At 40.6% G+C, this 23,082-nt stretch overlaps 1 protein-coding gene across 1 annotated transcript; it reads right to left on the bottom strand.

The window, feature by feature from the left end:
* Nucleotides 1–258: 258 nt before the first annotated feature.
* CBX7 (chromobox 7) lies at nucleotides 259–16,443 on the bottom strand. Its single transcript, XM_075833557.1, has 6 exons — nucleotides 15,740–16,443; nucleotides 11,943–11,986; nucleotides 8,181–8,246; nucleotides 6,925–6,991; nucleotides 5,622–5,985; nucleotides 259–3,477 (listed from the first exon to the last, which is right to left on the bottom strand). The coding sequence occupies exons 1-6, from the start codon at nucleotides 15,806–15,808 to the stop codon at nucleotides 3,320–3,322; spliced, it is 768 nt and encodes a 255-aa protein (XP_075689672.1). The 5' UTR covers nucleotides 15,809–16,443; the 3' UTR covers nucleotides 259–3,319.
* Between the last annotated feature and the right edge of the window lie 6,639 nt (nucleotides 16,444–23,082).

The raw sequence follows: 23,082 nt of genomic DNA, 5'->3' as shown, positions 1-23,082 counted from the left end.
AATAAAAACGTTACTGATATCTACATTGCAGCGCCGATCTGCTGCAATAGCAGATAGGGGTTGCAAAATCTGGTGACAGAGCCTCTTTAAGTATGCAGAATATCATTCAAATAGATACAATGCAAACACAGGAGATGATACTTAGTATAGGCAAGCAAAAGTGCTAATACACAACCTAACCTTGCACTTAGGAATGCAAAATATCATTTAAATAGATACAACGCAGGCACAAAAGATACTAGGCAAGCCAAAGCCATATTGATTTACTTATGTTTTAAGCTTTTTTTGGTCCTAAGTGCTAATACACAAAATATAAATACATATGTTTTATGTTAAGTACATCAATATATACAAAATTATACAACCGTGTCGGCTCTGAACCTTTTACCAAAGCTGTGGACACTAGTGAACTTCTGGGGGCAGTAGAATGCAATCAATAGAAACGGAATGGGCTACCAACTGAAAAAAAATTCAGTCAAGAGGCCATTTATTAGTGATTACTTTATATTATTATAGACTGCAAACCCGTATCTGATGCTACCTATGTACTTACTCCATAGCTAACAATGTATAGCAGAATAAAGGTAACATTTGCACAGCAATAACATGAATAATCCGTAACCAATTTTCATTGCTTAACATTAATCACAAGCTTCCAAACACTTGCAAAACTAGAAATATGGGATGTAGAATGCTATGAGATCATGCAGTAAATTTTTCATGGTGTCAGAGAACAAAATGCTATTTCTATCAAAATAAAAAAACAACAGTATGAGGGTTCCAATTTACCAATAACAGTAATAGTCACAATCAAAAATAGTATTTTCTATGTTTTCGTACATTTAAATGTAGAAAATAAATATACCTGAACGTGTGTCACTGTGAAATAAAGGGGTTGGTATCAGAATAGCATGAACAAGCATTAACAGCAGCAAGTCATTGGGATCAGGGAGAAATTGACAGCATATGTCCAGCTATTTGCACATTTACAATGAATTAACCAGCTGTGACCTCTAAGGAACCGAGTTAGTATCTTATGAGGATCTAAGTGCTTTATTAAGTTTGGCGTTAGTAAGAGATATAATTGTTAAAACAATCAAAAAGTAACTGTAAACTCACAATCAAGCTCTGAAAGTCTCCCTTCCTATAGTAAATATATTTCTTACCCACTAAATACAGTTGTATCCTACAAAACAGTGCATAGAGGCATAATAACAAATGGTCAAACTAGTAAGCGGACCTTGAAAACACAACACTATTGTAATTTACAACATTAAGAGCGAAAATACCAGTGTTTACACAAATTCTAAAGCAGAATAAAGTGCTCATGTCAAATACTCATTTCTCTCTCTCACGTACATTTTACCCTGTGTCCACCATTTGCATATTTTGGTATTAGTAAGGACAAAGGAGGCATTTCACAGGGGCCTATTAGACTGAAGTCCTCAAAGTTTAACAGTTGTGTACATAGAGATGAATGTTTTCAGGTCTTTATAAGGGCCACATATGACACAACATGTAAAGAAACGCATCCTTAGCCATGGTCCCCGAGTTCAGCTCTTGAGGCCTGACTATCGAAGTGCTAACACTATAAATATGAGCACTTAAAATAAAGCCGGCTCAGATGGGCCTGCCAGAGCTGAAGCCGTTTTTATATAGCAGTTCTCTGCACTGACTCATAGAGTGGGGTCCCCCCCTCTATGACATCCATATGCTCTAATATGGCACATGGACAGGGGTGGTTGTTGTTTTTGTGATAAAACCCCATTAAAGTTACTAATAGGCCCTTAACCCTAAAAGGGAAATTCCATTGTCCGGAATTACGAAAACATGTCTGTTCTTCCAGAAAGCAAGCCATACCGATCTATGGGTTGCGTCTGGTATTGCAGCTCAGCGCCATTGAAGTGAGCGGGGCTGAGCTGCCACATCATACCTGTAAACAGGTGTGGCATTGTTTTTAGCAGAAAGCAGACATTTTCTAACGCTGGACAACTCTTCAATTATCTGAAGTCATGTTAAAAATAAAAATCGATTATATTGATGTGCCAACATTTCCTAGGGGATACACAGGAGTTAAAGCACACGTTACTATTTTTTTCTTGCTCATCCTTTCAGAGGCCTGAAATACAAAAATATTAGCAAATCAGTGGAGTAAAGCAGCAATTGTTTATCTAAACATACACTCATGTATTCTATATTGTAAATGGGTGAGCGGTGTTGTGAGAGTATTTCCTTTAAGTAGCATCATGTTTCTTATTTCCATGAATGTGTCGCTTCCGCGGTCATCTATGTATTTATACACATTTTGCGTTTGCAAGGACACAGTGATGGACTAGTTGTCAGTGCAGAACGTGATGCTTGCGTCAGTAACTACTAGTGATCATTTCATCCGAATTCTAGACGGAGCTGGGCTCGTGGTCCACTGCTAAAGAGCAAGTGAAGTCGATCGTACATACAGCCGCTGTGCACATGCCATTAGATTGACATCTGTTGCGCAAATGTATAAATGATAGAATTCTTTACGATTTTCACATTGTAATCACCAGGTATCATTTACACATCTGCAAATGTTCTGGTATGCTTAATACGTAAGCACAGGTCTTACTAGAAGAATACTCTGCGTAAGTGCGGTGATGCATGTTTACCATGTGTAAGGTGATGTTTATATACACAGATTTTGTCTGATATATCAACATTTTGTGTTACTGTAACTAAAATATCGATGAATCCACTATTATTGTGTACACATTGTCACTTTGCATAGCATTCAATCATCTTGTATTCCGGTCTATTAAAGTTCTAACACATAGTGTATGATATGTGAATGTAAGTGAGGAGTTATTTCTAGAAAAAGCTGTTACAACGACCTACTTTTTTCAGGCTTTGCAATTATCGATTAGGATTGCAACTTTTCTCTCTAAATCCCATCATAAGAGAAAGATACATCTTCCCTGCATGCACAGGAAGAGCACAGCTTTATACTCCCGCATAAAAACAAAATATAAAACTACACATTGTCAAAGCAGCAATCAGTTACAATGCCCATGTGAAACCGGATCCGTATACTGTAGTCTCCTAATAGAATATCTTCATGTGACATTCTCATAGAGAAGGACTAGTTGATGCAACGTTGTAGTTTTCGGGAAACAATGTAAGCAATGTGAATGAAATTTCTGTGGAGCCAGCAAAAAACAAAAACCAAGATTGATGTTCTGCATTGTTATACAGGCCTTTTACAGAGGAATCTCTCCTCTTTTACCAGTTCGTTTTAGTCTACAAACTTTCTTTCAGAAGAGGAATAAAATAATAATTACGGCAACTAGCACTCGCTATTGCGGTCCCGAAAAAAGCCTTCCGCAGACCGGGCTTCACGGAAAGTCACCGTGATGGCATTTGAGGTGATATCTGTAACGGTAATCTCACTGGGAATGGGAAGGGCAGGAAGCCAAGAAGGCGGAGCAAGTGAACATGTGTCATCTGTAGGGAAACAAAATAAAATTATACTTATGAGGTCATTGGGAACAACATATAAAACACTGCATCCAATAAACATTGGTAAATTATTGTCAAATCAGATAAATCAATAGTCAAACAAATATCTATTACTCCTTAAATTATTTCCTAATGATTGAGGTACGAATTGATAAAAAGACATCCTTCATACATCGATTTTAATTTATTTTTCCCGTCTTTTAAACTGCATGAAAAAAATGCATGTAAAAACGCCAGTGTTTTGTAAAATATTAGTGTTTTTATGCCATTTTTAGTGGAGCTTTTCCATTTAGTGTAGTTTTGTACAGGCTTTTTTTCTGGCGTTTTTAAAGTACTATAAAGTAGTCTATAGGAAAAAAACTGAAAAAATGCCATACCCAGAGAATGCTGCGTTTGGAAAAAAATGCCACCCACCACAAAATTGCCTCAAAACAAAAACAGTGTATGTAGTGCTTTTTATTTTTCACTATACCCTTTAATGTAACATCTGGCTGCACCATATAAAGCACCACAAAAAAACGCAACCAAAAGCGCTGTGTGTGAATGCAGCCTATGACGATTTCACTGTTATCACAGTCATGGAGTATGATTGCTAGGAGTATGCAGCCTCTAGAGTCAGAATGAAACCAGTTAAGTTTCAGCAAGACATCTTCTGGTGTATGACCAGCTTAAGTCAGCAAGACATAATACTGTCCTCAGACCCTTAGGTGCCACATGATTTGGATAATTCCCTTTTTAATGAGCAGGGGAGGATAACTTAATTGCAAAAGATTTTCTAGTATGTTGGTTCCAAGAATATTTCTCCAAACATTCCCTAACTGCTGATCTAATTATTAAAGAGGCTCTGTCACCACATTATAAGCGCCCTATCTCCTACATAAGGAGATCGGAGCTATAATGTAGGTGACAGCAGTGCTTTGTATTTAATAAAACGATCTGTTTTCACCACTTCATTAGTGATTTTTAATTTATGCTAATGAGTTGCTTAATGCCCAATTGGGCGTGTTTTTACTTTAGACCAAGTGGGCATTGTACAGAGGAGTGTATGACGCTGACCAATCAGCGTCATGCACTCCTCTCCATTCATTTACTCAGCGCAAAGGGATCCTGCTAGATCCTTATGTGCGGTCTTATACTAACACATTAACAATACTGAAGTGTTTAGACAGTGAATAGACATTCCACGGGATGTCTATTCACAATCTGTGCACTTCGTTACTCTGTCTGTGGTAGTTACAGCAGAGGAAGCATAATCTCACGAGATTACGCTTCCTCTGCTGTAACTACCATAGAAACAGTAACAAAGTGCAGAGATTGTGAATAGACATCCCGTGGAATGTCTATTCACTGTCTAAACACTTCAGTATCGTTAATGTGTTAGTATAAGACAGCACATATGGATCTAGCAGGATCCATATGTGCTGTCAAAATGAATGGAGAGGAGTGCATGACACTGATTGGTCAGATTGGTGAGCGTCATACACTCCTTTATACAACGCCCACTTGGTCTAAAGTAAAAATACGCCCACTTGGGCATTAAGCAACTCATTAGCATAAATCTAAAATCGCTAATAAAGTGGTGAAAACAGATCGTTTTATGAAATAAAAAGCACTGCTGTCATCTACATTATAGCTCCGATCTCCTTATGTAGGAGATAGGGCACTTATAATATGGTGACAGAGCCTCTTTAAGTCTGTGCACAGCCACCTTAAAGGGGTTGTCCAGGTATTTAAAATGGATGCCTTATCCTTAGGATAGACCATCAATATAAGATCGGTGGGAATCCGACACTCGGCACCCCCGCTGATCAGCTGTTAGATGGGGCCGCAGCGCTGTACAAGTGCCGCAGCCTCTTCAGCGTTTACATGGTTCTTACTTGCATGCGCCGTTACATTTGTAGTGGCCATGCAAGGTATTGCACACCACTGTCCCATTCAAGCCACCTTTAGGGCCAACGCTAAATCAGAGACTTTAAGCACTTTCTGTAAATTAGTTGGTACCACCTCTCATACTTGTTAATAAAATACATTTAAATAGTAAAATTAGAGGAACATTATTTAATAGTTATTAGGAGGCTCAACAAAAGATTTGCAGTTTGGAAACCAAAAGGCTATATGAAGTATCCTACCCTTAATATCAGTTTCATGCATGGTGTTGTCTTCATGTGTATCCTCCTCTGCAGGCTTCTCTTCTTGCCAATCAGGGATGCTCTGAGCTTCTTCCTTTTCATCCTCCTTGGCAAAGAAATCTGGCCGACGACTCAGTGGCTCATAGGTTGATACTCGTAGAAACTTCTTGCGTGAGAGGCACAAAAACTTTCTCCCTTTACGCTGCTTGCTGAGGGGGAACTGCAGTGACTTGGCTTTCTCTGGCACTGAGGAAGATGCTGTGGGTTTAGAGCCAAGGCCACCACTGAACCTCCGAGACAAGGAGAAGCAGAGTTTTCTCTCTTTGGACTTGTGTGCACTGCGTAGATCCATACCATAAAGTCTCTGCAGACAAAAATAAATATTTATTATTTGCTGTATATCTCAACCCCATCCACAGCTTAACAGAATTTAAAACGCCAGCTGGAACCTAGAAATCACTGCCTATAATTAACAGGCAGAACAGTTGCTTTTATGCATGGATTAGTTATACCATCAAGCAACTGAAATGTCTGATATGTTGTATGTGGCCTCTGCTTTAGGCTGGGTTCCCACGGGTCAGATACGCTGCGTAATAACATGCAGCGTATCAGACCTAGAGCCCACTGCAAATTCCGCCCGAAAAACCGCACCACAGTGTGGTACAGTTTTCGGTCAAAATCTCCACTGCTGAAACCAGTGCTTGAAAAAAATAAAGGTCATACTTACCCCCGGCGGTAGTTATGGCAACGTGTCCCTCCGTTGTCTGTGCAGTCCGGTCTCCAGGGATGATGCTGCAGTCCATGTGACCGCTGCTGCCTGCGACTGACTACAGCAGTTACATGGGATGAAACATCATCCCAAGACGCCGGGCTGCACCCAGTACAGTGGAATGCATCGCTAGGGCAACGGCCAGGGTAAGTATAAGTTGTTTTTTTTAATTAATTTTTCAGGCGGAATCGCAGCATCTCCTCCTCTGCAAAAGTCACAATACATGGCTATTTGTTGTGGGTTTTACACCCCCATTGAATTCAATAGAGAAAAACCGCAACAGAAGAGCAACGAATACGCAGCATAAAATTGACACGCTACGGATTTAAGATCCGCACCGCCTGTCAATTTATGAATGTTTTCGCTGCAGATTTTTTTTGCAGAGTGTGCATGAGATTTCTTCAAATCTCATTCACTTTGCTGCTGCAGTAAATGCTGCAGAATTTATGAACAGAATTTTGTTGCTGAAATTCCGCAGCAGTTTCGCTACGTGGGAACCCAGCCTTAGAAATATGTTGAACTTTTCATTCATACCTGCAGCAGGAGACGTTTAGGTTTTGGGCCTCGTTTTCTGCACCCAGAAGCTCTTTCTTTTTCTTCCCTACAAGATCAGCACATAAATCATTCATGTTAAATGCAGTAAAACGTCTTTCTTTTTTTAGCTATCCAAAAATATAAAGCAATTCAAGAATTCTGCCAAATGCTGATAATCTGGCAAAGTTTCTGAGCAACACCATTCACATTACACTTTACCCTTTATCAACTAGTCTATTTTGGGCCTTAATGACTGAGCGATTTTTCTGTTTTTTGACAGTTGCATTTGAAGAGCCATAACTTTTTTTATTTTTTTGTAGACATAGCTGTGTAAAGACTTGTTTTTTGCGGGACAAATTGTATTGCTTTTAATGGCACCATTTTGGGGTACATATAATTTATTGAAAGCAGGATGAACAGAAAACAGCAATTCTGGCATTTTTTTTAAAAGTGTTTAGCGTGCAGGAAAAACAATTGAATAGTTGTATAGTTTGGGGTCGATACCGATGCAGCAATGCAAATTATGTGTAGCTTTTTTACATTCTATTTCATAATAAAACATTTTGGAAGGAGAAAAAGTGGGTTTTTCATTTATTTATTAGTAACTTTATAAATCTATTTTTCAGGTTTTTTTTTGTCCCTCTATGGGACTCCGCTATGCAATCACTATTTGATCGCTTTTTTAATACACTAGTGTAATCAGTGTAAAATAGCCCCCTCACTCTGAAACCACTTAGATACCACAGTCGCTATTGACTACGACATCTAAGGGATTAAAACAGGTTAAGCGATCTTTAGAAAGCCCGACACTCAGGCCATAAATACCCAGAATGACCGCCATGAAATGGCGTATGTGCAATTAAAGGGTTAATTTTTTTTTTTTTTGATAAACAAATTCTGACCCTTGGAAACAAATATGTAGGCAGACATTGAATCGACAACCCCTTTTTAGTTCGAAACCGGCCCAGTGTAGACCCATGGCGATAACACATGCAACTGGCCTTGCAGCCTGTAACGGATGGGAAAACTATGACAACCAGTATGGCTGTACTTATTGTCACTTTTGCAAAAATGGCCGCCGCAACAAAATAGAAGAATGCCAATATAAAGGTAATAGAAACATATCGAACCAAACATTGGCTACAGCTGTAACTTCTGATGTACTAATATATGGCTATTTTTTACATTCTGGCTAGAGATGCTCTATAAAGAAGCTGTACTGGAAACCCTGTATAACCCTTTAAAAATAAACTAACTTTTCTTCATATGCCAAGACAAGACGTGGGTCTAGAATGTGTTCTTCGGGTTCCCAGGTGCTGTATCTACAAGAAAAAAAACAATCAGTCAGTTTTTTAATGCCATAAGTTAAACTATAAAGCAGAACAATATGACTTGATACAACGGTTTTAGAACGAATAAAAATGAAATACTAGAAACACTACACTGAAGTGCGGTTTCTTCTTTACCTGACAAACCAGAGAGACTTTTATGTTTACATCACACAGCAATTTACACCACTGGCCATGCCTGAAAAACAGACTTTTGGAGGAACACAGGACACCAAGTGAAGGTCCTGGTATGTTAAAAAACGGACATTTAAGCCCACTTCAAATTGTGCCAGAGATAAAACTCCATCTCTTGACTTGAGGCAATACAGCTTGAATCCCGGTTAATTTGAAGTGCCTATTGTACAGCACTATTATTGATGTAGAAAATACAGGAACCCTGCCGGACCCTATTAGAATTATTGGGGTCCAACACTCTCAGAAATCAGATCCGTCATGGCTTCAGTTTATAACGGCTTGTGTGAACTGTTACATTTACATATTGATAAAATCTTGTACATGTCAGAAGTCCATTTTTTGTGAAATAATAACAACTGCATATTGAAAAGTTAAGCAACTTTCTAAAATACTTTGGGGCAGATTTACTAGGACTGGTGTTTCATATGCCAGTCTTAGTACGGAGCACGCAGGAGTAAGAAGCAAATTTCTTAAGAGACGCCAAAAGGGGAAATCTATGCCAGCTACGAGCTAGAGTCGATTTCTGCTATAATATATGCCAGTTTCTTAAGCCCCGCACACTTTTTGCTAAAGTATAGACTTTCTATTGAGCCCGTACACCGCTACATCGGCTTTCCGAAGAAAGCCAATCAGAAACCAAGCGGCTCAGCGCTGACCTGAGTGCTTCTGCCGCTTCGTTCTAGCGATCGGTGGGGGTCTCAGTGCTCGGACCCCCACCAATCAAAACTTCTGACATGACATTATGGCATGTCAGAAGTTTATTAAAAGTTTAGTTACACTTTAATTGCAATTGTGCAACTGTGCCCACTATTTTAGCAGTAGCAGAACACCGGAAAGATCCTCTCATTAATAAGAGAATGTTATTGTGGCCCATGCAGGGCAACTTTATTTTTATGCCGCTGTTGAATGGCTGAACGGATTCACAGGCCGCATTATATATTAATTTATTCATTCTTTTTCAGCCCCCCAACTGGCACTTCTGGGGAAACAAGTCTTGACAGGGCGTCCAGTGACAGGCGATCTTTTACAGGTTCTCTACGCTTGGACACTCAGAGTATATATATTTTACATTAAAGAGTTATATAATTAAAACACATTGCATTACTTTTCTTGCATTTATAATAGTCCAGAGCGTTTTCACAATTTTGTTGGTTGTTATTGGAAACCGTTGACAGTGGACACATTCCTAACAGTTTAGCGGAGATCCTATTATGTAGTGGGACAGTTAATTTTTCCTACTCTACAGGGCCTGCTTTAAACACTACACAGCCCTAGACTAACCTGGGAACTTGTCACACTAAACAAGCTGTGCGATCTGCAGGGAGCATGTTATAGAGCAGAGGGGACTGAGCAGATTGATGTATTGTGGGGAAATATTCAGCATGACATGTAATACATAGACTTATGAGTCCAATGCGCTGTCTTACTGAGTGATCGGCCGCCTATTTACTAGGAGCATGAACAGACATTTCTGTCAACCATTGAGTAGGACTGCCCTCTAGACTGACAAGCCCACAGCGAGCAGGTATTTCAATCAATTACAAGTTATACTGGATCTATAATATATTTAAATCTGCTCAGCTTCTTCTGCTCTATACCATGCTGATCGGATATCATGTTCAAAGGGAGAATTTCCCTTTAAGATATTTAGAGCTATTTTTGAGATAGAGAGCGCTTAAAGGTAAAAAATAGTCTGAAATAATTCCAGAGACTAAAAAATGTAGTTTCCATATCCCCCCCCCCCCCCAACAGATACTAATTTGAATGCTGTTTTTCCTAATATTAATGTCCAGCTTCAAAGAGCTGATCCGGGTATGACAGCCTCGTAAATGTAAACTGTTTATAGTCGTTATGAAGAAGATATATGGAACATGTCTGTATAGAGCTATGGACGTATCACGTCAATAAAGCCTCCTAAAAGCAGCTTGTATTTATGATGAAAAACAAGCCCATGCTTCAAATACGGTAATTGGCTATCAATGTATTTACGTTTCATTAAAAATATTAATCCTGGGTCTATAGTGATGATATTTTATTTAGGAAGATGGAACACTTCAGCAAACACGGGGTTACGGAGCGCACACCTTTCCTCTGCTGTTCTTGCGCACACTGCAGCACAAGCTGAAGTAAACAAGTGAACATATGACTCATGCGTCACTCTCTCAATTCCCTCCTCCTATGAGTTCTCACTCCCCCTCTCAGATTAGAGGTGATAAACAAGACGTATTGAATAGGCAGTCCTTATCTAGGAGCAGGCAGTGCCATGGCATGAGCCAGCACACACATCTCACATCTCAGCGCTGGCTCCTAAATAGCCTTAGCCAAACATTATATAGGTCTATTCTGATGTAAACATGTCCATTTTGTTTCTGCTTTTAACCTAAAAGCTATATTAGTAAAAGTAGAATATTAATCTGTTCATAATAAGCTCTGTTATTTCCAATTACAGTTCTCATCTCACACAAAAAAAGCCCCTACTGTTACTCTAAAAATTCATGATGCCCCCAGATCATCTTGATGTTAGATCTATACATTATATTTATATATTTATTTATTTTATATATATTTTTTAACACATCCCTTTTTCTCGCTGGGACACCACCAGCAGAATAGACGGACACCTTTTTTAATATAAAATTTGATGTGACCTGCAAGTGATTTTACTCTGTAAAGATTTTTAAAAAAAAAAACTTTATATTGCGCAGCTAAATTGTCCATTTTATCTCAAGTTGAACATTTTGTCACATCAATTGGATATCCTTTATGATCATAAAAAAAATCATCCCTCATTTAGTTTTTTATTAGGTATCGAATATGTGATAAGATATGAAGACCACCCTGGTTGTGCACGCAGAGCGCTCAGTTATTACAGTGAAATCCCCCATCTCAAGCCACATGCAGGTTCACAAGGCGGGAAATTCAAAGCTGCTTCAGAAAGCCTGGAACACCAGCCTTCTGTTCCACAATAACAAGTGTAGTGGTCTATCCACGAGAATGGCTTGTTATTAGGTCCTCTCTGCCTACAGTTAGAATATTGTATTCATACATTTCCGTCGTACTCCCTTCCTGCCTCAGAGAAGTACGTTTCACAGGTTTCAATAGCTATACAAGGTAAACTAAATGAAAGATGTAGCAGAGCTGAATTTGTCATGCATCTAGATTGAGCACCATTAAATAAGAGAAGATACCACAGAAAACACAATGTTAGAAGTGTCACTACGTGTAAAGTGAAATGATAAACAAACCACTTCCCTGGCATGGTGCCTTGAAAGCGGGTATTTTGTGATCCTAGCTGGGTGAAGGTGGAGCGCGGATCTGGCTCAGTGGGAGAGACGGTGTGGTAGTTGGTTGTTTTATCTAAATGATAAACAAATTGCTACATCCCTATAAATAAATGTAAATATTGTGTGTCGAAGAATATCTATGATGTTTATAGAATGGAAACAAATAAGAAGATACAAAATGATACAAGAGGTGAACAAAAAAGATCCTTACTTGGGGGGCCAGCCTTTCCACTTCACTAGATATTCCACTTTACCCTGGAAAGACAGACAGTGAAATAGCATAAACACAGAGAACAGAAACAATATGAAAAACGATGCGCCGCTATGGTGGCGTTCCACGCGCTTGTACTTTAACCCCTTTAGGACACAGCCTGTTTTGGCCTTGTGGACACAGCCTATTTTTTCAAATCTGACATGTGTCACTTTATGTGGTAATAACTCCGGAATGCTTTTACCTATCCAAGCGATTCTGAGATTGTTTTCTCGTGACATATTGTACTTTATGTTAGTGAAAAAATTTGGTCGATAAATTCAATATTTATTTGTGAAAAACTTCAAATTTTAGCAAAAATTTGCAAAAATTTGCATTTTTCTAAATTTAAATGTATTTGCTTGTGAAACAGATAGTAATACCACACAAAATAGTTACTAGTTAACATCCCCTATATGTCTACTTTATGTTTGCATCATTTTTTTTCACGTACTTTTATTTTTCTAGGACGTTACGAGGCTTAGAACTTTAGCAGCAATTTCTCATATTTTCAAGAAAATATCAAAAGGCTATTTTTTCAGGGACCAGTTCAGTTCTGAAGTGGCTTTGAGGGCCTTATATATTAGAAAGTCCCCATAAATCACCCCATTTTGAAAACTGCACCCCTCAAGGTATTCAAAACCACATTCAGAAAATATTTTAACCCTTTAGGCGTTTCACAGGAATTAAGGCAAAGTAGAGGTGAAATTTACAAATTTCATTTTTTTTGCCGAAATTCATTTGTAATAAAAAAAAATCTGTAACACAGAAGGTTTTACCAGGGAAACGCAACTCAATATTTATTGCCCAGATTCTGCAGATTTTAGAAATATCCAACATGTGGCCCTAGTGTCCTAATGGACTGAAACACAGGCCTCAGAAGCAAAGGAGCAGCTAGTGGATTTCGGGGCCTCCTTTTTTTAGGAATATATTTTAGGCACCATGTCAGGTTTGAGGCGGTCTTGTGGTACCTAAACAGCCGAAACCCCTCCAAAGTGACCCCATTTTGGAAACTACACCCCTCAAGGCATTTTTCTAGGGGTATAGATAGCATATTGACCCCACAGTTTTTTTGCAGAATTTAGTGGAATTAGTCTGTGAAGATGAAAATCACCTATTTTTCTGTGGAAACATAGAATTTTTTCATTTTTACAAGGAATAAAGGAGAAAAAGCACCCCAAAATTTGTAAAGCAATTTCTCCCGATTACGGCAATACCCCATATGTGGTCGTAAACTGATGTTTGGACCCACAGCAGGGCTCAGGAGGGAAGGAGCGCCTTTTGGATTTTGGAGCGCAGATTTTGCTGGATTGGTTTTCAGTGCCATGTCGGGTTTGCAACGCCCCGGAGGGACCAAAACAGTGTAAACCCCCCAAAAGTGACCCCATTTTGGAATCTACACCCCTCAAGGAATTTTTCTAGGGGTATAGTGAGATTTTGGCCCGTCAGGATCTTTTTTAGAGCTAAGGTGACCAAAAAACAGCGATTTTGGCGCTTTAAATTCTTTATTTATTACAGCGTTCACCGTGCGCAATAAATTACGTTTTAATTTATTCTGCCGGTCGGTACGATTATGGCGATACCATATGTGTATAGATTTTTTTACGTTTTGCAGCGTTTGCACAATAAAATTAAGTTTCTATAAAATAATTTATTTTCTGGGACACGCTATTTTGAGCCGTAACGTTTTTATTTTTTCGTCAAAAAAGCTGTGGGAGGTCTTGTTTTTTGCGGGACGGGTTGTAGTTTTTATTGGTACCATTTTGGGGTAAATGCGACTTTTTGATCACTTTTTATTCTATATCTTGGGAGGGGTGGTGACCAAAAAATAGCGATGCTGACAGTTTTCCGTTTATTTTGTTTGCGGCGTTCACCGTGCGGAAAAATTAACATTATAGTTTCATAGATTGGGTCGTTACGAACGCGGCGATACCAAATATGTGTACTTTTTTTTTTAACGTTTTCATTTTTTCCCTATAATAAATGACTTATTATAGGAAAACAAAACCTTTTATTTTTACACTTTTATAAAACATTTTTATTAACTTTTTTTAACTTTTTACACTTTATATTTTTGTTTATTAACTTTTCTTTTACTTTTTACACTTTCTTTTTTTGACCTGCAGCTCTGATCGCTGCTAGAATACATTACACTACCTAGGTAGTGTAATGTATTCCAACTGTCAGTGTGACGTCACAGTCACTCTGACAGTTGGTCTACGAGGATCAACAGAGGCTGATCCTCATAGGCTGACATACATGGCAGACCTGGGGGCCGTTGTCTGGCCCCCGGGTGCCATCACAAGCATCAGAAGCCCCCACGATTGCATGGGGGCTGCTGATGCGCTACAAACCCGCTACATGCGGAGATCGCAATCGAGCCCCGCATGTAACGGGTTAATTGCCGAAATCAGCGGCGATGAGCCGCTGATCGGCAACACTGGAGAGTGTCAGCTGTCGGGGACAGCTGATCTCCAAGTTCCCGATGCACACTGTCGCCGACAGTGTGCATCGGGAACGGCACAGTGACTTTCTGTCACTCTGACAGGAAGCCTATCAGGACCAGCCGAAGGTTGGTCCTGATGGGCTTCTGTCCATGGCAGACCCGGAAGCCATTGTTTGGCTTCCGTTTGCCATACTAACTATCGGCAGACCCCGCGATTTCGGACGGGGGTCTGCCGATATGTTAGAAACCCCTAAAATTCGGCGATTGCACCCGATCGCCGAATTTAAGGGGTTAATGCGCCGAAATCAGCGGCAAAGGACCGCTGGCCGGCAAGAGGGGAGTGTCAGCTGTCGGCGACAGCTGACCTCCTGGTTCCCGGTGCACACTGTCGCCGACAGTGTGCACCGGGATTAACTCAGTAACTGTACGTCCTCGTGCGGGAAGTAACTTCCCGCAACGACGTACAGTTACGTCCTGGTGCGGGTAGGGGTTAAGTAGCTCCAACGAGTCTTATGTGAAAACTTTGAGAACGTTGGCCGGCCAACCATTGGTCATACTCTTTCTTCTGTAAATATGAGTCATATTCTTATTGACCACTTAATTGCAGAGTTCCGTCATGTCCCCCACTGACGGACTCCTAACCAAATGAATGCGAAATAAAACAAACATTTGTATCATGAGTCATCTCTATGAGTCACACTTTAGTCACCTATAGAAGCATTAGCAAGTGAGTCACCTGTAGCGTAACAGCGAAGCTTCTATCTGTGCCCACAGTTGCCAATGTTCTATGCACAATTTACAAATGAACCATTCTCGCAATGGTTGTAGAATCAATCATTTCCTCCTGTTACATGAAACAGGATGTATAGGTTACTGCAGATTATATACACTCACCAACAATGAAAATATACGCCGATGCGCAACCAAACTCCGAGCGTTCACATTCTAGATTCGGATTGTATAAGATGGAGCTGGAAGTACCAAACAACCAATAGTATTTATGCCAACTTCACCCAAAAAGTCACTGGGGGGGGGGGGGGTAATATAAAACAAAAGTGCCCCATGACAATTGTTGGCACATGCAGAGTATCCGACCACCTGTAGATCCTTCATACCCTCTAGATTATCATTACACAAACCGCATCTCCTTGCAATAACGGGTGGGCTGTGTACCCCTATTTATTAATCCGCTTGCAAACATCATGGCACCCACAACACATCGCTATTTCTAAGTCACCACCCATGCTATTAAATGGAGCAGAACCTCTTAGAAAGATGGGCACACACACTTGCCACCCGACCTAGGACTTACCTTTCTCATTCTCTTCTTGCGAATGCTCTCTACTGCAAACACTTGCTCCCCAATGGCAGACAGCTCCATGCCAGTCTCTGGCGTGGTTTCTCTGTGCCAGGTGGTCTCCAGTCCTCTAGTAGCCAGAACCTTTCCTCTTAATGCAGATAGAGGTTTCTTATGTTGCAGAGTGAGAGATGCCCGATGACACACCCCCCTCTCTGCAATGCACGGGTGCCGTGCCACACTAGATTCTTCTACGTGCCTGCAAAGATGCCACTGTGGGAAGTGCAGCGACTTTATACCCTCACTTCTAAATGCCAGTCACAGACCTGGCCTTGTGCTTATTCCTAGCTATATTGCAGCTAATGGTCGTTGTGGGTTCGGGATGCCCACGCCCCTTTTATTTTGGAAGCTTCACCTACTACTCCCGCTCATTCCTATATCGGTGCCCTCTGCCGCAGTCCGTTCACATTGGTTTCTACTTGTCCTCCGGTACTGCGTCCTAATGTGCAGTGTCTACTTCCTGCAAGTTCACAACTCCTAACTGCGTTTATCACGCAATGGTATATCCTATGCTGCTCCTCTGTCTCCAAATACTGCTGCAGATCCGGCCAGATGTGACCCCACCAGCTCCACTCAGTGCTGCAGGTGATGTACGCAGTACTATATGTAATGTGCAGTCGATGGGCAGAGCTCCCTGACTGCTCCTGCACTGACGCTGCTCCTGCACTGACGCTGCTGCTGCTTCTGCTTCTTCTTCTTCTTCTTCTGCTCTCCCCTCTTTGCATTACAACCTGCGCAACATTTTCAGGGAGCGCGCAGCATCATCTCGGGAACTCCACTTACTAGAAGGAGAAGGAGTCTTTGATGACATCACTCGGGCACGTGACCGCGCTCAGAGGGAAGGGCTTAGTAAATGATAGCTGCGGATGGAGAAGGAGCTAGAGATGATATGGCAGAAGCTAAAGTGGAACGACGTGAGGAAACGAGCAAATTCTGGCAAAGGTCTGATATGCCAGGACCAATGTGTGAAAAGGGATGGAGCTAGCTCTCCTACACTGTCTACACGTTGCGTTCATCTCTCTGAGATTGTGAAACAACCGCAAGTCTCAAACACAATATGCTGTAGATCCAAAGTTGTTGAAGGGGAAACTTCATAGGAAAACAGTGGTCATGTCCGAAGCGACCAATCAGAGCAAAGCTCTATTTCTTTTTTTTTTTCTTTTTAATAGCAGGTTAGAAAATGAAAGCAGCAATCTGATTGGTTGCTATGGCCAGGTTACAAAATGAATGCAGCAATCTGATTGGTTGCTATGGCCAGGTTACAAAATGAAAGAAGCAATCTGATTGGTTGCTATGGCCAAGTTACAAAATGAAAGCAGCCATCTGATTGGTTGCTATGGCCAGGTTACAAAATGAAAGCAGCAATCTGATTGGTTGCTATGGCCAGGTTACAAAATGAAAGCAGCAATCTGATTGGTTGCTTTTGTTAATGCCTGCACTTTTGTTTAGTTTATCTTATGAATGAGAGTTATAAACACTGGTCTATAGACTAAATTAACCCCTTACTGACCGGGCCTGAAAAGACCTTAATGACAAAGCCAGATTTGTTAAATCTGGTATGTCTGACTTTATCAGAGAATAACTCTGCGAACTTTTTGAATATCCAAGTAATTCTGACATTGTTTTTTCGTGTTTTACATGTTGTACTTTATTTTAGTGGTAAAAGTAGACTGATACGATTTGCGGAAATTAATGAAAAAATAGAAAAATTGAAGAAATTTTGTAAAAATTACCATTTTTCCCTATTTTTAACTGCAATATGTCACATATGTACACACATACTGTACAATTTTTTTTTATTAAATATATATTTCCATTGCTTTACTCTATTTTGGCAGCACTTTTGAAAAAAAAATTTTTTTTTTTAGCAATTTAGAAGACTTACAAGTTTAGTAATGATTTTATAAATTTTGAAGTACATTTTGTTTTCCTGCACCAAGCCAGGTTTTCAGAGGCTCATAGGTGTCAGAATGGTGGAAACCCCCACAAGGGACACCATTTTGAAAACTACACCCCTTAAGGTATTTATTAAGGGGTGTTGTAAGTATTTTGACCCCACAGTTTTTTTGTAAGAATTCATGCAAAGCAGGCGTAAAAAAATATAATTTCACTTTTTTCATAAAAGTATCACTTTGAAGACCGATTTCTTTGTAAAGCGACCATCAGAATGAAGAAACACACCCCAAAATCTATCACCCTGTTTATCCTGTTTTCAAAAATGCCCACATTGTGACCCTAATGCGTTGCCTGGACACACGGCAGGGCCCGAAAGGAAGGGAGCAACCAGAGGCATTCAGGTCTCATTTTTGCTTGAAAATGTTTTAGGCCCCACTCTACATTTGGAGAGGTTTTGAACTACCAGAACGATAGAAACTCCCCATAAACTACCCCATTTAGAAAACTAGACACCTTAAGGTATTTATCTAGGGGTGTAGTGAGTATTTTGACCCCACAGTTTTTTGCTAAATTTAATGTATAGCAGGTGAAATAAAAAAAACAAACACTTTTTATATAAAAGTATCACTTTGAAGACTGATTTCTTTGTAAAGCGACCATGAGAATGAAGAAACACCCCCCAAAATCTATCACCCTGTTTCCAAAAATGCCCCCATTGTGACCCTAATGCGTTGCCTGGACACACGGCAGGGCCCGAAAGGGAGGTAGCACCCGAAGACTTTCAGGACACACATTTTGCTTGAAAATGTTTCAGGTCCCATTACACATTTATAGAGGCACTGAGCTGCCAAAAAAATAGAAACTCCCCATAAATGACCCCATTTTGAAAACTAGACCGCTTAAGGTATTCATCTAGGTGTGTACTAAGTATTTTGACCCCACAGTTTTCGCAGGAATGAATGCAAAGCAGTTGTAAAGAAAATTTTATTTCACTTTTTTTCACAAATGTGTCATTTTAAGGTCAGATTTCTTGTACAGAGGACATGAGAATAAGGAAATGCACCAGAAAATGTATCACCCTGTTTCTCCTGTGTTCAAAAATATCCCCATTGTGGCCCTAATGTGTTTCCTGGACACACGGCAGGACCCAGAAGGAAGGGAGCACCCGGAGACTTTCAGGACACACATTTTGCTTTGAAAATGGGAGGATTCTACTTTTCTAGATTGAGAAATAGATGTCCCTAACAGTTTCTACACCCTATGACTATGTCGTGCTAAGAAAGCAGCTGTCCTGAAATCATGTCAGTCCATAGACATTATGTATATCAACCCGCTCTGATATATAGTAAGTTAGAGTGGGAAAATGTATTAAACTGTTTGCGGAAGAAGGCAATATATCCAAAAAAAAGGAGGAAGAATGTATCCAGCTATGTGGAAAACTAGAGCATGTTCACAGGATGAAAGAAAATTTGTAGGGCTGTAATGACTTTATTATTCAAAGTGACTGGTCATACAACGTCTCTTTAGCTCCATCAATCCCTATATAAGGGACGAATGTGCCAAGTGACGCGGTACACCATAACAAGCCCCTACCCGGCAAGGTAGGAACCGCCATGTGCACAAAACAACCAATCACCTGTAGAATATATAAATGGGCAGTGTCCCACACCGTATGTATAGATACAGTAAAGGACCACTACTCCCCAAATTAATGTCGCTATTTCTAGAAGTATTGTCGGGTGTAAGAGGTCCACCAAAAACCCGAACAAAACTGTAATAAAGCCCATAGTGTATTGATAAGGACAAAACAGGGACTTATGCATAGACCAGGGTTGGAAGGACAAGCGGAACAATAATATCGTGACTCACTTCGCTGTCCTCGTTTGCTGCAGACCCGACACCGGTTTTTGGGGTATTTTTGGTAAGATGTTGAAGGGATGGGGTGTAAAAAATGTTTTTCAACAAGTCGGTGTACATCCTCTGACTCATGGACTACTCTCTGGTCTGCAGATTGAAATAGGAGATCTTCAATCACTTTCTCCTGAAATTCAAAGAATGTCGCCCTGCCCACAGATTTTTTGTACAGGACAAATGCGTTCTGCATCGCAACCTGAATTTGTTATAGCCGATGACACACACAGGCTTTTGTCTATCTGCAGAGGCCCCACGTTCTCTAATAGTTGCTGTTGCACTTGAATGGACAGTGCTGATCATGTAGACGTCCTTGCGGTCACGAAATTTTAAAGCCAGCATCTTCTCAATTTGAAAAGTGCATGACTCCCCCTTTCGTCATTTTTTATCCACAAGTTGACGTGGGAAACCTTTGCGATTCCTGCGTATTGTGCCACAGGCTCCAGTGTTGGCACAATGAAGGGCGCTAAACAATGGCACACTGGTATAAAAACTGTCCGTGTATACATGATACCCCTTGTGTAGGAAAGGGCCAATTAAATCCCACACAATCTTACCAGTGGTACCAATATTTGGAGGGCACCCTGGTGGATTAAATTCACTGTCTTTACCCTCGTAGATCTTAAATCCACATGTGTAGCCAGTAGTGCTTTCACATAACTTGTAGATCTTTACCCCGTATTTTGCACTTTTTGAGGGTATGAATTGACGGAATGAGAGACGCCCTTTGAAATTTGTGGGATTCCACAACCTGGCATTAGGTGACGAAGGCTTATTGGCAATGTACTGCCTGGCATACAAATTTGTTTCCTGCACAAAATGTTCCAAAACTTGGTCCGTAATAAAAATATTAAAATAATTTAGTGGTGAAAAATTACTGACATTGGGACTTATGCCAGGAGTAGCAATAAAGTCATTTATGGTGGGAGAAAATAAACTCGTGGGTTCCCACACTAAATCGGTTTGGTGGGGTTGTGCAATTTCAGGGGCTGCACTTTGAACAGACGTTGTGGCAACTGCGCCGACTCCCATATCACTGGTGCTGGGTCTCATATCCATAGAATCCCTTGAAGCGACACTTTAGCTGTCGCTTTCAAGTAAGGCTGGGTTCACACAACCTATTTTCAGACGTAAACGAGGCGTATTATGCCTCGTTTTACGTCTGAAAATAGGGCTACAATACGTCGGCAAACAACTGCCCATTCATTTGAATGGGTTTGCCGACGTACTGTGCAGACAACCTGTCATTTACGCGTCGTCGTTTGACAGCTGTCAAACGACGACGCATAAAAATACAGCCTCGTCAAAAGAAGTGCAGGACACTTCTCTGGACTTTTTGGAGCCGTTTTCTCATAGACTTGAAAACAGCTCCGTATTTTCAGACGTTTTTGGTCACTACGTGTGCACATACCCTAAAAGCTCAACTTCAGATGCAGAATTCGTATCTGAGCATAGCATCTGATAGGCTTCCTCAACGCTGTATCTTCTGGCAGCCATAATGATAATACAGTCTAAACCGCAAATAATAAATGGAACTAGCGGTTTCAATTTTTTTTTAATCAACTAAGGCCTCATGCACACGACCGTAAAAACACCCGTCGTAATTACGACCCGCAATAATGGGTTCATAGACTTCTGTTACCCACGAGTACCTTCCCGTTTTCTCACGGGAAGGTGCCCGTGCCGTTAAAAAAATAGAACATGTTCTATTTTTCTATATTACGGGCCATGCTGCTATACTTTATAATGACAGCACGGCTCGCAAAAGCGGCCGGCCGGCCGTGCTCGTAATTACGAGTCGTAATTACGAGCACGGTCGTGTGCATGAAGCCTAATCAATTAAGAACACTAAAAGAATTAAACGTATTTTATTTATTTTTTAAAAAATTTTTTTTTTTCAAACCTAAACCCTACGCTTAACACAAACCGTAAACCCAAGCCCAGAACAGCACCCTACGCCGTCTAAGGCCCCATGCACACGAACGTGTTTTTGCGGCCGCAATTCCCCCGAAAATCCACGGGAGAATTGCGGCCCCGTTCTTTTCTATGGGGCCATGCACACGACCGTAGTTTTTGCGGTCCTTGCACGGCCCGGGAGCCCGGACCGCAGAAAGAACGGGCATGTCTTATTACGGCCCTGTTCTGCGGTCCGGGCTCACTGAAAACAATGGTGGCGGCCATGTGCATGTCCCGCGATTTGCGGGCGGCCTGCGGCTGACAGTCCGCAGCCGGCCGACCCGAAAATCACGGCCGTGCACACGGCTACGGTTGTGTGCATGAGGCCTAACAGCGTACACACCGTCTAACAGTGTACCCTAAAAAGAAAGTAGTTTATAGTACGATTCTTAGTATATACAGTAAATATATTTATATTTATATATATATGTATATACTATATACTATAAAATACTGAAAAAAAATTGTTTTTTTTAAATAAACTATGTGAGGAACAAGTGATTTTGTGTAGGGGATCTCATAGTGATCACAAAAGATCAGGAACCAATACTATTGGCTCCTGATCACTGCTCTAAGAACAGAGCTGCTAGCAACAGCTCGTTTTTAGAGCAGGAGCTGTCATTTAGACACTCCCGGCGGCTCTGTACGCAGTAACAGCATGTGACCGCTGTGATTGGCTGTCACAGCGGTCACATGCTGTTACGACGAAATCGGCAGGTCCTGATGGCTGCACTAAGAACTGGACCTGTTACTTACAGCCGGTTTTTAGTGCAGATGTCACCAGGGTGCCGTTAAAACCCTCTACTACAAAGACGCCAAAAGGTGTCGCTGTAGACTGAGTACCTGCACCGCCTGACGTCAAAAGACGGTGGGCGGTCGTTAAGGGGTTAAACCATTCACCATCAAGATAAATCAACATTAAAGGGTTATACCCATCTCATAAAGGGATGGCATGCTGCTGGGATATTCCATAACTTTATGATCGGTAGGGGTTCCTTAGAATGATCCAGCGCTGATCTAGCGCTGCAGCACCTTTAAAGTTTTCTCTGCACAGCACTGCAGACCCTTAATTCTCAGGATTAGTGGGAATCCCGGTAGTGGGACCCTTACCAATCATAAAGTCATGGAATATAGCAGCGATGTGCCATCGCTTTACGAGATGGAAATAACCCTTTAACTTCCTACAGCAAAAAGTATATAAACACAAAAGTAGAATATGTACTCTCTTTTATATATATATATATACATATATATATATATATATATATATATATATATATATATATATATATATATATATATATATATTATTAATGTGTTACTTTATTATTTTTTATATATTTGTTATAAGCTCTAAAGTCAAACGCAGCTCGTGGGCTTCTTTCCTGTGGCTCCAGACTCTTCAACCTCATGCCAAACAAGTGTCCAGAATTTAGTGAGAAATCAGGGATTCTGGGCACCACCCTGAAGTGCCATGCTTCTACCATCCTTTATAGCTCACTTGTGCCCAATGGATTTCAGTCCCTGACTGAACA

Source organism: Rhinoderma darwinii, chromosome 7, assembly GCF_050947455.1.
Source record: "Rhinoderma darwinii isolate aRhiDar2 chromosome 7, aRhiDar2.hap1, whole genome shotgun sequence".
NCBI classification, from domain to species: Eukaryota; Metazoa; Chordata; class Amphibia; order Anura; family Rhinodermatidae; genus Rhinoderma; species Rhinoderma darwinii.
Note: the sequence above shows the minus strand (reverse complement) of the source record. Positions and strands in the feature narration are given on the sequence as shown.

Excerpts from the sequence above, each read along its gene's own strand:
- CBX7 (XM_075833557.1), bottom strand. The coding sequence starts at position 15,808 with ATGGAGCTGTCTGCCATTGGGGAGCAAGTGTTTGCAGTAGAGAGCATT. Across the intron at positions 11,987-15,739 it reads GCAAGAAGAGAATGAGAAAG|GGTAAAGTGGAATATCTAGT; the intron begins GTAAGTCCTAGG and ends CTGTCTTTCCAG. Across the intron at positions 5,986-6,924 it reads CTAAACGTCTCCTGCTGCAG|AGACTTTATGGTATGGATCT; the intron begins GTATGAATGAAA and ends TTTTGTCTGCAG.